This window comes from Scardinius erythrophthalmus, assembly GCF_964197995.2.
Source record: "Scardinius erythrophthalmus genome assembly, chromosome: 3".
In the NCBI taxonomy this organism is placed as follows: domain Eukaryota; kingdom Metazoa; phylum Chordata; class Actinopteri; order Cypriniformes; family Leuciscidae; genus Scardinius; species Scardinius erythrophthalmus.
Window position 1 is genome coordinate 24604256 of NC_138223.1, and position 15835 is coordinate 24620090.

The 15835-nt window shown below is 37.6% G+C and overlaps 1 protein-coding gene across 1 annotated transcript in view; it reads left to right on the forward strand.

The window, feature by feature from the left end:
* raph1b (Ras association (RalGDS/AF-6) and pleckstrin homology domains 1b) overlaps positions 1 to 15835 on the forward strand; it is a 61570-nt gene that overhangs the window by 33070 nt on the left and 12665 nt on the right. The window contains 9 exon segments of the mRNA XM_081360689.1: positions 129 to 703; positions 6157 to 6243; positions 6838 to 6912; positions 10233 to 10310; positions 14163 to 14322; positions 14432 to 14553; positions 14787 to 14852; positions 15139 to 15219; positions 15221 to 15284. Coding sequence (XP_081216815.1) covers positions 129 to 703; positions 6157 to 6243; positions 6838 to 6912; positions 10233 to 10310; positions 14163 to 14322; positions 14432 to 14553; positions 14787 to 14852; positions 15139 to 15219; positions 15221 to 15284 — 1308 coding nt within the window.

Sequence of the window (15835 nt, forward strand, 5' to 3'; positions counted from 1 at the left end):
ATTGTGACATCCTTGCTGAATTAAAGTATTAATTTCTTTCAAAACAACAAAAAAAATCGTACTAACCCCAAACGTCTGAACATTAGTATTATGTATGAATCCAAATTGTCCTCTATCTATCCATGTAGAAGCCATTAACCAGGGTGAGACGGTGGACCTGGACGCTCTCATGGCTGACTTGTGTTCAATCGAACAAGAGCTCAGCAAACCCATGAGCAAGACCTCAGACGTCAAATCTAGACAGAGACCGACAGGCCGCTCGGCCAGCACCAAACACACCGGAGGGGGCAGCAGCGGAGGAAGCACCAGCAGCAGCACCCGAGCTTCGCCCGCCTCCACCGTACGCGGTGGCAGCGGCCAGTCACGGCCCCTGGCCTCCAACTTTTCCCTGGATGACATCACTGCTCAGCTAGAAAAGGCATCCCTGAGCATGGACGAGGCAGCAAAGCAGACTTCTGAATCTTCCTCGTCATCCTCCTCCTCATATTCATCTGCCACTCTCTCACACCCGCCTTCTAACTCGCATCATCGCCGTACAGGATCGGTTGGTACGGTCAGCGACCAGGAAGTGCGCTCGATTGGTCATTCCTCCAGGTCAAGCGTCAACTCTGCCTCGGCATCCAGCATGGACTCTCTGGATATCCGAGGGCAGGAGAATGAGGCACAGTCACAGAATCAGAGCCAAAGCCAGACTAGCACAGAGGTAACACACACAAACATGATATTAAATCTTTTTTATCCACTCTTTTTCATTTTGAATTATTTCATAGCTAGCACTTAGACTGGACAGTAAACATGACAGCGTGTCCATAGAAGACCAGAGGTATAGAAGAGCTTCTCACTGTGAGAACCTCTGAGAGAAATTTCAGCAGAGTGAGATGAAAACTGAAAGCAGATGTGAGGGGCTTAAATCTGAAGCACAACACCAGAAAAGAAACATCCACAAAAGAAATGGATTGAGAGGCATTGTCAGTCAGCACAGGGATAATGGTGTAAATCGGGCCTGGTCCCTTTACCACATACAGTGTAGCCTAATCTCACAACTCCAGTTTAGAGATTCCAAATACAAAGTCAACATGAATGTTGTCGATGCTTCTTTATTACATTTACATTTTTAGATCTAGGTGCATTCAGTACTTCTAACATCATTACTTGAAGAACCCAAAGAACAGCGATGCTAAGGCTAGCTAATAAAACAACTGAATGCACCTTTAATTATTTAAAAAATACATTAAATATGCAACTTATACAACAGTGACTTTAATCACCTCTTCTATGGTGAGAATTTTTGTTTTCTGAGCTAAAATTCATTTTGATATTTTTGTGTAAATAGGGTCACAAATTTCAAAGTGATTCTACTATCCTGATGATATAATAAAGAAAAGGTCTCATTTGAAGATTAAAATGAAAGATTGAATTCAGTTTTCTAGTAGTTTAACATAATCTTTTTGAAATATTTCTTTGGGAAAAAATATTTGAACAAAACTGCTTTTTGATATTTTAAAAAGAAAAATATTTCAGAAGGTTTTTTTATTTTTTATTAAAGCTTACAATGACTAATATATTTTCCATGTGATAACACAGATGATTAATTGAAAATAAGAGTGCATCAAACTAAATAGGGTTAATTTGGATTTCATGTTGACTTTAATACTTAGTTTAGTACAAAGAGTTGCCGGTAATTATTTAGGAGTTTCTTAATGTGGATCTTAGAGTGTATATGTGGGCGTTTAAGAGAAAAAAAAAATCTAAATTTAAAATTCTTTTCCTGTCAGCGCAACTTCAGTCAGGAAAATAATTAGTCTTCATCATCATTCTATTTTGAATAAATGTCTTCCTGTCAGTCTAATTGCTACCAAAAAACAAAGAGTCATTGACCATTTAAAATGTTTATCCTGTTATTCACGAAACCGTTTAGAACAAAGAGGGTCTCTTTACTTGGACTGTCAACATTCCCTGTGACCCAGACACACACACAGTTCTATTCATAGCAGTTGTTTGTTCTTTTGTTGAGGGCAAAGTCTGTATTGTGGTTTTGGGAAATGTGATGATCGAGGTTTCACTGAATTCGCCATGGAATCATTAAAGCTGAGTCATCTCTTGGCTGCCCACTTACTGCTTAGACACTCATATACAACCAATTTCTCAAAAGCACGCACACTCAGCTTTTATAGTTCTTCAGTACTGCTGTCAGAACCTGGGAAGGAAATCTGATAAAACAGAGATGTTATTACGCCACTCTTGTAACCACAGCATTGCTCATCCGCACCAGGATGTACAAACCCTGATACTTTACTAAGCTATAAATGCATACTGCGGTTTTAGATGTAAACTAGTGCTGTTTCACAGATGGAACAATGTGATTTCATGTCTGCGTGTGAAAGAGAATGCGTGCACAAATCCTCCCGTCGCAGTCTTGCATGAAAATATCACGTGACAGACATTGTGCTGTACAGTACATGGTCACTGTAAACATTACAGTGTGACAGTAACACCTGCTTTGCTACATGACTACTCTACTCTAACTCATTTAAATGCATGATGTGTTTGTTTTAGTAACATCTTTGTTGTTGTACTGTATGCTTACACTAAAAAAAGTTCTGTAGGAGCAACTGATGAGATGGCTTCTGTAATGTCATCTATATTAATATGAAACAAGGGTTTTCAACCACTGTTCTGTGGACCCATAGGCTCTGTGAAGAGCTACTGCAGTGCAGATAAACAGTATAAAAAGCATCTTTTTCACTCTTAGAATAAAAGGTTCTGTATAGAACCTTAAAGGGTTCTGTCAGGCGTCGTTCATTTTGTTTTCGATTTTTATTTTTATAAAACCGCTTGGAAGCGTAATTTATTGAAAAATTTCAATACTTTCAATACAAACATGAAAGTATTATGCCATAATTTAAGACAATTAAGATATTTATTATTATATAGAACATTTTCGGCATAAAGGGTTCTTAAAAATTGAGCCAAGAACTCTAGCGTTCTATATAGAAGTCCATTGAACCTTTTTTTTCTAAGAGTGTATATATGTGGGGTCTCTAGGTTGCTTGAGTGGGATGGGGTACAGGGTCCATTGGTCTGTAAAGATTGAAAACCCATGGTATTGAATGAAACAATGGAGGAGAGGATTAAGGATTGTTAAAGAGAAGCCACAGAGTTATAGTGCCCCTATTCTGCTTCTTTTCTTTTTTAATATTACCTTTCATGCAGTGTGTAATATAGCTAGCTGTTTGTGAATGTAAAAGGTCTGCAAAGTTTAAAAGATCTAAGTGCACATCAAATAAAGTTGTCGTCTCCTAAAAGCAAGAATTTATTGTGAACTGCCAAAACGAGTCGTCAGCGAATCCAGCTAACAAATTTGCATAATACCAGCCTATGGTCTTCATTGGCTGCCCACGAACAACGTCTACTTTGACCCGCCCTCAAGCACTCTAGATGTAGCTGAGGCCTAGAAGAGTTTGGTTTGTGTTGTTGACATGTCAAGAAGACACTGTTTTCACTGCTGCGAATCCACTTTTCATACACTTCATAAGGATGAGGACTCACGCTGAAATTGATACGGGAAAAAACGACTGCAGTGTTCGTATCGCTGTGTATATAAGCACTGAGGAAGCCTCCTCAGTTAAAATTCAGATATGGTAATGGGTGTTTCGTTTCCGCCATGCGCTGCAAGCGGTAGACCAATCGAGACAGACTTGGCCATCTGACCAATCAGAGCAGAGTAGCTCTCAGAAATAATAAGTTTAGACTGACTGAATCTTCAAACAAACCGTTTTTAGACTCTTTGAGAAATGTGGTGATGTGCGATGTATATTATGAGAAAATTAAAGTGTTTTTGACCTATAAAAAAAAAATATTTTTGATAAATAAAAATGGATGATATCTGAAAATATTTTTTAAAAACAAACAAAAAGCATGTTTACAGTTAAGATATGAAAATACAGTTTTACCTGATTAGGCAGAGCAGCACAGTAAATGTTAAAATACATACTGTTTCTAAAGTAATGCCAAAAGACTTGAATTATACATGTCAAACAGTGAAACTGATGTGCTGAAATTGCTTAAAATATGTCAAAACTGTCATGACCACATAAACTAGTATTTTTTTATGTGCAAGGATACCAGAGAAGGGACATGACGTAACTATCTGCGAAGTATTGATAACATGGAACAAACTCACTCCCACCCACAGGATTTGCATTGCTAATGCATAAATAAAAGTTAATCTGCCTAGAACTAAATGCTCACCACAAAAAGGATCATTTTGAAAACTTGACAGTTAAATACAAGCCCATTAAAGGTATAGTTCACCCAATAATTACAATTCTGTCATCATTTACTCACCTTCACGATACAGTATTCTATCATCATTTTTGTCCATCTCAAGTATCAAGCAAGTTTACAGTTGAGCTTCTGTTTACTATTTTTCATGTGTGATCAATGTTTATCTGACCCTGGACCACAAAACCAGTCACATGGGTAATTATGAAAGCTGAATAAATAGGCTTTCCATTGATGTATGGTTTGTTAGGATATGACAATATTTGGCCGAGATACAACTATTTAAAAATCTGGAATCTGAGGGTGCAAAAAATCAAAACATTGAGAAAATCGCCTTTAAAGTTGTCCATTTATGTTCGCAACTGTGCTGCATTCACTTACAAAAATAAATGTTTTATATATTTACGGTAGGAAATTTACAAAATATCTTCATGGAACATGATCTTTACTTAAAGGGTTAGTTCACCCAAAAATTAAAATTCTGTCAGTAATTACTCACCCTCATGTTGTTCCAACCGCGTAAGACCTTCGTTCATCTTCGGAACACAAATTAAGATATTTTTGATGAAATCTGAGCCATGTTTCACTCCTCCATAGGCTTCCAGTGTGACCGAAACTTGCTGGCCCAGAAAAGTTATTAAAGAGATCGTTAATATAGTCCAAGTGACTCCAGTGGCTCAATCTTAAGTATATCAAGCGACGAGAATACTTTTTGTGCGCAAAAACAAACAAAAATAACGACTTTATTCCACTATTCATTTCCTTCTCTCTGGATGTCTAGTTGGTTCGCGTAGTGTTTTTGCGCAGCGCGTCTGTGTTACACGTCACCACGTAGGCTCACTATTGGCCGACGCCGGTCATGTGTGTGTTGCGTGATGACGTGCAACACAGACGCGCAGCGCAAAAACACTACGAGGCCCAGAGAGAAGGAAATGAAAAGTGGAATAAAGTCGTTATTTTTGTTTGTTTTTGCGCACAAAAAGTATTCTCGTCGCATGATAAACTTAATGTAGTGCCACTGTAGTTACTTGGACTATTTTAACGATGTTTTAATAACTATTCTGGGCCGGTGAGTTTCGGTCACACTGGAAGCCTATGGAGGAGTCAAAATTCTGTCAGATTTCATCAAAAATATCTTAATTTGTGTTCCGAAGATGAACGAAAGACTTACATGGTTGGAACAACATGAGGGTGAGTAATTACTGACAGAATTTTCATTTTTGGGTGAACTAACCCTTTAATATCCTAATGATTTTTGCCATAAAAGAAAAATCAATGATTTTGACCCATACAAATGTATCGCTGGCTAAATATACCTGTGCGACTTGTGACTGGTTTTGTGATCCAGGGTCACATATGTGACTAAAAGCCTAAATTTAATTTGTTCATTATATAAATCAATAAATCAATTCAGAAGATTTTGGCTAAACCATGTACTCTTTCAGTGGATGGACCAAAATGATAACAGAATATTAAAAAATATCTAAATTAAAATATTTTCAAAATTAAGACATTCTTATGAGGGTGAATAAATTAAATTAAAATTAAATTAAAGACAGAATTAAAACTTTTGGGTGAACTATCCCATTAACAAAATAGAATTTTCCCCATAGACTTCCATTGTACGTCCAATACTGTAAACTGAGGCACAAGTCAAAATTTTTTTCTGTTCTAATCAACAGTATATGCAGCATATTGTCGATTAGATTGTATTAAACCCTAACATTCAGAATGTTTTACCAGAGTAACGGCATATATTGACCCTTGCTTGTGCATGCATCATTTTGCATTGTCTGCTTGCATGATTAATGTGTTTATGTTTGCACCTTTTTCTGTATGTGATGTCACTACCTCCCCCACCCCTTTTCCCAGCATGTCTTACTGCGAAGGGCCAATGGTAAAGCTACCAGACGGCATCTTGACTTCGCCTCACAGGAGGGGGAGGTGGATCAAAGAACTGTAAGTGTGCGTGTGCGTGTGTGTGCGTGTGCGTGCGTGTGCGCGTGTGCGTGTACGTGTGTGCGTGTGCGTGTGTGTGTGTGTGTGTGTGTGTGTGTGTGTGTGTGTGTGTGTGTGTGTGTGCGTGTGTGTGTGTGTGTGTGTGTGCGTGTGCGTGTGTGTGTGTGTGTGTGTGTGTGTGTGTGTGTGTGTGTGTGTGTGTACGACTGGGGTAAAGGATATGTGTACACAGGATGTTCTTTCTCAAAATACTGGGTCTTAGCACACCTGTGATAATTCCAGGATTCATAATGTCATCCTTTTGGTTACAAAAGTGGAACATCTCAGGAACAGTGTGTTCTCAGCATAAGAGAACTGTGATCACAATATTTTGTTGTGGACTAAAAGAAGTACACAAGACAGTTTTTCTTTTATATATTGTTTTCCCTCCACACTTTTATATGCCACCTCTTTCTGATTTTGAATTATCGATGCTCAGGTGCTTCCACACTTTCTATGCTTTACCACAATCAAGTATGTATTTCTATCATTTTTGAAATCACAGTAATCATTGCACTGATTAATCTCTGTTTGTCTTTTCCCTGCACCCTGAAGCACTCGTATTTGGACAGGGAGACCTCTCTGATTCTGAAAAACATTGCAGGAAAACCCTCTCACCTGCTGACCAAGGTGACACCTTCTTTCGCTTGCTTCTTTTTTCCTTTCTCTGCATGTTTTGGGTTTATGTGTCCACAGAAAGCCTTTTAACCTCAGTCTTCTTGCCAGACTTGACACTTTGCTCCACCCACACTGCCTTCTTTCAGTTTTAAAGTGTTGTATCTTCTGTTTTCTTTTCTCTCTTTGCTGCCATCTTCATATGTGTGCCATTTAAAGTTGAAATCAGATCATTCAGTCCCAAGGGTCTATAATGTTATTATACATTATATAATAACACCCTACATTACCTTTCTGTGACAAGAAAACATGGCTTATGTGTTTTTATTGTATTTTGTTACTTTATTTCAGTCAGGTTTCCTAGGTTTAATGGTCAGTTGTCAGCGCTCACAGATTCTTGGTAGAATGTTTAGGAGTTTGTGTTTTTCATAATGTAAAGTGATAAAGTTACAAAGATTCTTTGTTCCTCGTTTAAGAAATGTGTATCTTAAATACAACAGTTAGTGGTTGGCAGGATATTTTGTAGAGAGGTGATGGGTTTTGCTAGCTACATTGTGTTTGTGTTAGTTTGTTTGGATGCCTTATTGTCACTGCTTCCCTGAAGAAATGGCTGCTCATCACTTACATAATTTCATTTTAGGACATTTCAGGAGCTCTTATATAAAACTGAAACAGATTTTTCTATTATTTTGTTTTTATGCCACAATTTGTGTGTGAAATTGGTGTTTGTTTTACAAGTAGTTTAGTAACACTAGTGAGTCCCTTAATATATATTGAATCACAGACAGTTTTACTTTCCTTGTGATAAAACAGTATTATTTTAAAATGGATACTTCACCCAAAAAATGAAAATTCGATCACCCTTATGTCATTCCACACCTGTATGACTTTCTTTCTGCAGAACACAAAATATATTTTGCAGAAAACTGGTAGCCAAACAGTTTTTTGGGAACAAAACTGATACATTTCTCAAAATATATATATCTTTTTTTGTTCCATACAAGAATGAAAATCATACAGGTGTTTAACTACATGAGGGTGAGTAAGTACTGACAGAATTTTTTGGGGTCAGCTATCACTTTAATAAATCTGTTTATAGATGCAGCATAGACAGCCTTGTATTTTTTACATTTAAACATTAATTAGCTAACAAAAGGCTTTGTATTTTATCTATCTTGAGAATAGATATTATGCATGTGATTGAAATTCCCATGTTGTCATACCAATGTAGATACTTTTTCTGGTGCAGGGAATGGAGGATTAAGAGCATTTTGTTATGTCGAGTTACTAAATAATAAGAATTTAAATCTGGCGCCACTTTGATTTTTCAAGGATGTGTGAGCTTTTGTTAAACCATGAAGCTTGTGCAACGGCCCAATTGATACGGTTTATTATTATTAAGTTCATTGTACTGCATTACAACATTATTTATTGTAATTGTTGTAGTATAGTAAGTATATTAAAGTTTAAAATGTTTACAGGAATAGCTACTTTGAATTAATTTTCTTAGTATTTTCTAAGTGAAGTTTCTTAGTATGCAAAATGTGATCTCTAGAATTTCTAGTGACCTAGAAATAGTGCAGAATTTTTCGGTTTAAATTTGATTTTCGGTTTTAAGTGGCATTAAATAATGAGTTTGTCCTTTTAATTAGGGTTAGTTTTTTCTTTAAATAAAGTTGAGTCATCTAAGTTGTAGCCTATATATTTGTCATGACATTAGAATAGACAAAGGCATTATGCATTTAGACAACTGTAGCGGAGATGTTCTTGAAATCCCACTCTGGTTTCCTCATGATTTCATCAGATCTCTCAAACAGTGTTTGCTTTCCTGTTCACTCTGGATGGACTCACTGCAGACTGCTGAGACACAGACTCTCTGCTCAAACACAGACGGAGAGAGAACAGAAAAGAAAAAAGACTTCAAAGGGAATTTAATGCTTTTTATCGAAGCCTGAGCCTCGGCTGTTTGCAGATCTCTCCCATTTTTGTTCATTTCTCTCTCTCTCTCTCTCTCTCTCTCTCTCTCTCTCTCTCTCTCTCTCTCTCTCTCTCTCTCTCTCTCTCTCTCTCTCTCTCTCTCTCTCTCTCTCTCTCTCTCACTCACTCTCTGCATCATAAATATGCATCTGCCGTAGACAATGATTCAAGAAAGAGAAGCTGGTCTTTCAGATCACATATACCCCTCTTTTTTCCTTCCCCACTCTCTCCTGTCTTCATTATATGCATTCCATTGCATATTCTTTGCATATTGAAATCTTTATTTGTCTCTCTGACTTTGTATTTCTTAATCTGCCCATCTCTGTTCTGTTAGAAAAAGCATGGCATGATAATAATCAAAGTTGACGTAAGGGGGTAACGCAAGTTACGCAACCGGGCTTAAAATTATTGTCCTTAAAACTAACTTTTTTCTTTAAATTAATGGGTGAAACAATAAATACAAGGCCTAGATATCATTCATCCCCACGGTGGAGGGTGTTTTCCCACAACCACAGAAAAAGCATCAGACAACAATATCATCTGCATTTGGCCTCAACTTTATTGGCCAGTGGAAAGAAGGTCAAAGAAACTAACCTAATTGATTGGCCGCTGAGAAGCATATGTACATTCTGATTGGAGAAGTGGTACGAGAGGGTCTTTTATAGCTGATGGCGGCTTGGTCTGCTGGTGAGAGGGATTAAACCCTGTGATTGGGCACGCTACCAGAGACATGCAGCTGTTTCACAGAGAGAAAGAGAGGGGGAGGTCTCAATCCCCTCCCAATGCTGAGCAGTAGAGTTGTGTGTAAGGTACTCTGGGTGTAGAGATATGTGAGGGGAAGCGTTTTCATTTCTTCAGATTGAGCTGCAGTTTTTTTTTCGGATTATTGAAATTATTTTCATCAGGCCATTCCCGCGGCAGCTCTGAAACTTCAGCTGGAAGTACCTGTCAGGCCTTTCAAATAGTCTTGCTATAGCTGCCGTTTATGAAGAGAACATTGGTTAATGGAGTTCTGAAACATTCAAGCTGGTGCGGCGGTGAATCTGTGTATCTCCTTGAATTGGTATTGAATGAATGAGCAGCCATTTCTCTAAGGAACCGTTAACATGAGCAGAGTGATCGTGTAACTTCCTTTTGTGTCTCTGGTTGCTGGTTGATCAGATACAGAGACTTTGCAATTGTTTCAGGATTGTTTTAAATGGTCAGAAATGGATGTGATGACTGCATGTTGGAGAGGGCAGGTAAGTGAGGATATGTGCAAAACAGAAATCCACCTGTCTGATCTCATACCTCAGTAGTGGATTAAAGTAATGCTCTGCGAGTGTTTCTTTGTTAACATGTCACTATGTCATCCACAGGAGGAGCAGGCTGCCAAAGCGAAGGCTGAGAAAATCCGTGTGGCACTAGAGAAAATTAAAGAAGCCCAGGTGAAAAAGGTAAGTCAAAATCACTGTGAATCTCTGAATCCCCCCCAAGGGTCAGTAAACCTCCTCTGTGTACTGCATGATGCAGCCCTTCACACGCTCTAGCGGGAGAAGTCATTGAACGAATGCACAGTAGAAAATAGGTCACCCATGTGTCTGAGAGACTCTGTCTGCTTAGAATGGAAGATGCACAAACAAGTCCTTCATAGCCGTCGGTGAAGGTTTTACTTCAAATTACATGTTTCAAATTTTTCTTTGTGGTTTTTTATTGTCGTGTAAACTGTTTTGGGTTTATTTGTAAGAGACAATGTATCCTATTACTCCATTCATCAGGAAAGGGCTGTCAAAATAAATGCCACCAGGCACATACTAATACCAAGTGAATGAATTAGATACAGTACAGTGATTGGGCCTCTTTAGCCAAGACAGATGACTGTTTCCATTCATTATGTGTAAAAAGAAAACCGGCAGCAATGGTGCAGCGAGACCAATACAGAATGAGACTGCGTCAAAAAACGCTTTCAATAATAAAAGAAAAAAATAGCCGAATATAATAATATACAATGGGGGGGTCGGGGGGGAGGATGTCAATAAGAAACTTTAAAATTCTACTTGTGGAGTCCAAATTTTCCCTCAAATAACTGATAATATAATATGTAAATTGTAATGAAAGAAAAATTAAATTAAGGAAAAAAAGAAAAATTTTCACTGCATGTAGTTTATGTTGAGCACCTGAGCAAAGTCAGTTTAGTCAAAACATAAGTCATATAAACTTGCACTTTAAAAAGTGGTTAATCGGTTAAATTGAACGTGAAAACTTGTTTCCTGCATACATCTGTGTTTCAGTTTGCTACGGTTCTGAGTTTGTACGCAATCATTTCCTTCAATTGAAACATTGCACAAAGTGATAGATTGTTTGTGCTGAGGTCAAAGAATGAGGCAGGCCAGGTCCAGATGAGTGATATAGTGTGGGTCTGCGTGTTTGTTTGAACATATGTGTGAGAGGGAAGAGAGCATAAATTAGCAGAGTGTTTTCTGCTGAGACCAGGTTTGGAAAAGTGCCTCATACTCCCTGATATTCTTATGACTTTCATAACCTCTGGCAGTGCTGTCTGTTAATGTGCCTATGCAACACTTTCTCTCACTCCCTGCTCTTTGTTCCTCACTCTCTGGAAGAAAGAAAATGGGGTGTGAAATAGAGATGGATGAAAGCCAGTTGTCAATTCTGTTCCCAGTTAGTCTTTATTAAAACCACATTTCTGAAGATCCACATCATATTCCAATTCAGTTCATAAATCTTTGCGCAAAGTCAACCATTCCAATTTGAACTACATATTTGTAACGTACTGTACTAATTATGTTTTCCTTCTATACAATATCCCAACAAGTGCACAAACTTTAGGTGCATGTTATTTGTTTATTTCATTATATTTGAAACATTTGATCTGTCTGATCGGTTTAATTGGATATAAGTGTGTTCCATCATGTTATATCTCTGGAGAAATATTTCACAAGCTATAATAGTTATGATGATATACATGCCTGCCTTGAACATCTTATGAAGATTACTGTGACAAACGCTGTATTTATGTAGTACACATTACAAAAAAAAGATTGGTCAGAACTGATTCAGAGACTGCACCAGAGTAAAGCATGTTTCTTATAAAGTTCCAAAGTGACCAAAAAAATTATAATTTAAAAGAAACCCGAACTATATTATATTCAGGGTTTGTAATGAAGTTTTTCACTCATCACTTAATTTACAGTACTTCAAAAAGAAGTCAGAGTATCAGTCACTGCTTGGATTTAAATATATTCATTAATTTGGATTTAAATATATTCATATATATATTATAAAATTATACCCCACCACAAAACTTCATGATGGTAAAATTCCCATGCCCTTTTGGAGTCCATTCGTGGTACACAAGAGTCTTGATCATGTAAAATTTGTCAGATGCCTAGGGAGTGAGAAGAGGTTGAAACCGTGGCCTTTTAAATTTTGTTTGGCTAATGTTGAAGGCTCCTCCTAGGGAAGGGGCTCTGATGGCCATGGCATGCAGTGATGGAACATAATTTATGAATCATAACCTGCCAAAACCTGATTATATTGTAGTTTATTCAATGTAGTCATCATTTGTCTAGATTACAGTTAGCTTTGGGATACACCCTGGCCATTTTGTCAATCAACTTAAAGGTACAATATGTACCTGCATTAAAATATCCCAAAATCTCAAGGCCAGTGTTATATATTTTGTTAAGTTGACTACTTACAATATCCCAAATGTTTCCAACTATTTTTAAATCGTGAGAAAATTGCGATTTTAACCAAGGAAACGGGGCGTTAGAACAGGGGGGAGCTGGGAGTCGCCAGTCAATGGCGTCATATCCGCGTTACCCTCGGTTTCCGCTCGTACTGCGTAGAGTCCTGGACAAATGCGGAAGTTGTAGTTGTAGCGTCTATCAAGCAACAAACGTTAGCTTGTTTCGTGCTGTCGTTATGGAACACAATTATTCTTTACTGATTGCAGCTGGTTCTGTCGACAAAGCATGCTTAATTTAATATTTTCCACATGTAGTATGGTTACGGTTATGTTTATGTAAGGAAAGTTTTATTGCTTTAGATTTGTGTTTAACGTTAGTTTATTGACATTGTATATCTGGTGTTTATGGCAATGTAAATAAATATAGCATGTGTTATACATAAAGATTAATCAGTATTTTGGCAAATGATGTGGGTATGTTCGAATGTACTTTTACAACAATTGTTTAGAACACGTAAAACTGCGCAGCGCTATCACAACAATGAATTCAACATAACATCTATGATAACCAATATAGTATTAAACCTTACTTTTATTGCTGTTAATTCATTTTAATGAAATAAAAGTGTGATGAGGTTCAAGAGTCAGGAAGGAAGAAGACAGGGGTCGGCGTGACTGGGACTCCTACTTTATTAAAATAAAACAAAACAAACAAAAGTCGCGCACAACGCGCATTCACCGTGGCCACCGCGACGCACAAAACAGTTCAAAAATGAGAGCTCGGATCCACCGGTTTTCTTTCTCTGCGTCCAATTTTCTCTCCAGTCTCTCTCTCGTTCCAGTGTGGCTTATAAGCGGTCTCTCCACGCAAATAATACTGCAATAAAGTGTTCGTCATTTGCACTTGACCTACTTGCGTCCCGCTCGTCTCGTTTCTCTCTCTCTCTCTCTCTCCCGTTACGCCCCCCTCGCCACAAAAAGCATGTCATTAAACGCAACATTTATAAAAATAGAACTTTACCCCATCCATGAACATGATTTTTCGATTCCCGTCTGACTGATTTACATCCACAGTGGAATTTAAAACGACAGTTCCCATCATTCCACGCTCCTTCACATCGTCATCAAGCTACGCCGTTGTTGTTGTTTGGAATGTAGCGCCCTCTAGCGGCAAAAAATTCTTGCATATTGTACCTTTAATCAAACAAACCAACCAACATGAGGTGCATCCTGGAATGATTTTTAAACGGTATTGATGGAGTTGCCATGTTTACAATCCACTTATTGGCTGTTTCTTCCTCTATCCTATCCAATTCATCCATTTAAAAAATAATTATTTTAGTAAATATGTTCATACGTAGTTATAATATATGTTTATCTACAGCATTAAAGTCAAGCATTTAAACATACGCCTTAAGATAAAAAGGTTTTTAAACTTATGACAAGCAAAAATTCAGTCAAGTATGTCTAAACGTTTGACTCATTCTAGTGTATAATCTGTGAAATGTGGCTTACCATGAAAATGTATGTGTAAATATAGTCAATATTAAATGTACTTGAATTAACCAAACTGGGCTTTCCTTTTAATCTTCTTCATCAGCTGGTGATACGTGTACACATGTCGGATGAGAGCTCAAAGACCATGATGGTGGACGAGAGGCAGACTGTCAGGCAGGTGCTGGATAGCCTGCTGGATAAATCTCACTGCGGTTACAGTCCAGACTGGGCCCTGGTCGAGACCATCCCTGAGCTACAGATGGGTGAGGATGCTTGCACATGCTTAGATGACCTGTGAACCTGAGGGACAATATGTAGATTATTATATACTTTATCACTCTCACTCCCTCCTACTTTCTGTCTTTTCCTCAGAGAGAATTTTTGAAGACCATGAGAACCTTGTGGAGAACTTGCTCAACTGGACCAGAGACAGTCAAAACAAACTCATGTTTATTGAGCGGATTGAAAAGTATGCACTTTTCAAAAACCCACAGGTGAAGCTCTATTGTTTGTTACATATATGCTGGGGGAAAAAATCTGATTAAACATTAGGCATCCTTTCTAAAACATAAATAACTCTTACCAACCCTAGGCTTTTGAACAATAGTGTACATGCACACATTTTTACATAAAGTTAAGCTTAAAGTAATAGTAATGAGTTATGATTTTTGTGTGTGTGTGTGTACTGGAGCTTTTATATTCACTTGTTGCATGTTGTGTTTCTAAGAACTATTTACTTGGGAGGAAGGAGACCTCTGAGATGGCAGACAGAAACAAGGAGGCACTGCTAGAGGTGAAACATACATTATAATACAACTACATAGTGATATAGCTAAAAATGTAGTTATAATGCAACTGCTTTGTACAAAACATCAGACTTTAATATTGTTCCTTGTTTAACATGCAAATAAGTACATATACACGCAGTTCGTGAATGTGACCCAAAGCCTTCATCACTGTGAAGTTAATTTGGAAGTGATAATTGTGATGGCTGACAGAGTTTATATCTGTCTACATCTGTCAAGATAACATATTTTTTAGAATGCTTAATGATGTTTTTGTAACTGTATGTCTTGAAGGAATGTTTTTGTGGAAGCTCAGTGTCTGTTCCTGAAATTGAGGGAGTGCTGTGGTTGAAGGAGGATGGTAAAAAGTCTTGGGAAGAAGCGCTACTTTCTGCTGAGGGCATCTGGCATCTATTTTGTGCCGAAGGGCCAAAGCCAAGGTCAGTGTTATTGTGTGTGTTTATTTTTGTTTTATCATATGATTTGGTGTCATGTTCTCTTTAAATGGACATAGAACCTAATGAACTCTTGAGTGGAATTTCCTGTTTATGGATTCACTGAGGATACTCTACACAAACCATATGCTGTTTGTCATCCACTTTGACATCAACCCCTATGTCTTATTTTGTTATATAATTTTAAGTTGAAAACGTTAGTTACTCATTATTTGATCACGTCTGTTACAAGCATACAAATGAAACATGGGTTTTGTGTTAGTATCAAATTCTGTGACTTAACGACATGCCAGTTAAGATTTGTCCCTGGATATTTGATTCTGCTTTGTTGTATCTGCAGTTTATAGTATTATATTTCTAAATATTTGCTTTTATCATCTCAATATCATTCACTGTAAGCTATACAGAATAAACTGTCCAAATTAACAACAGATGGTAATAAATATAAAACAATATTAATGTTTATTTTGAACGCTGTAGGCTTCCAGGGATTTGGTGTGCTTCCTGCAGTTGGACCATGTTAATGTTTATTATGG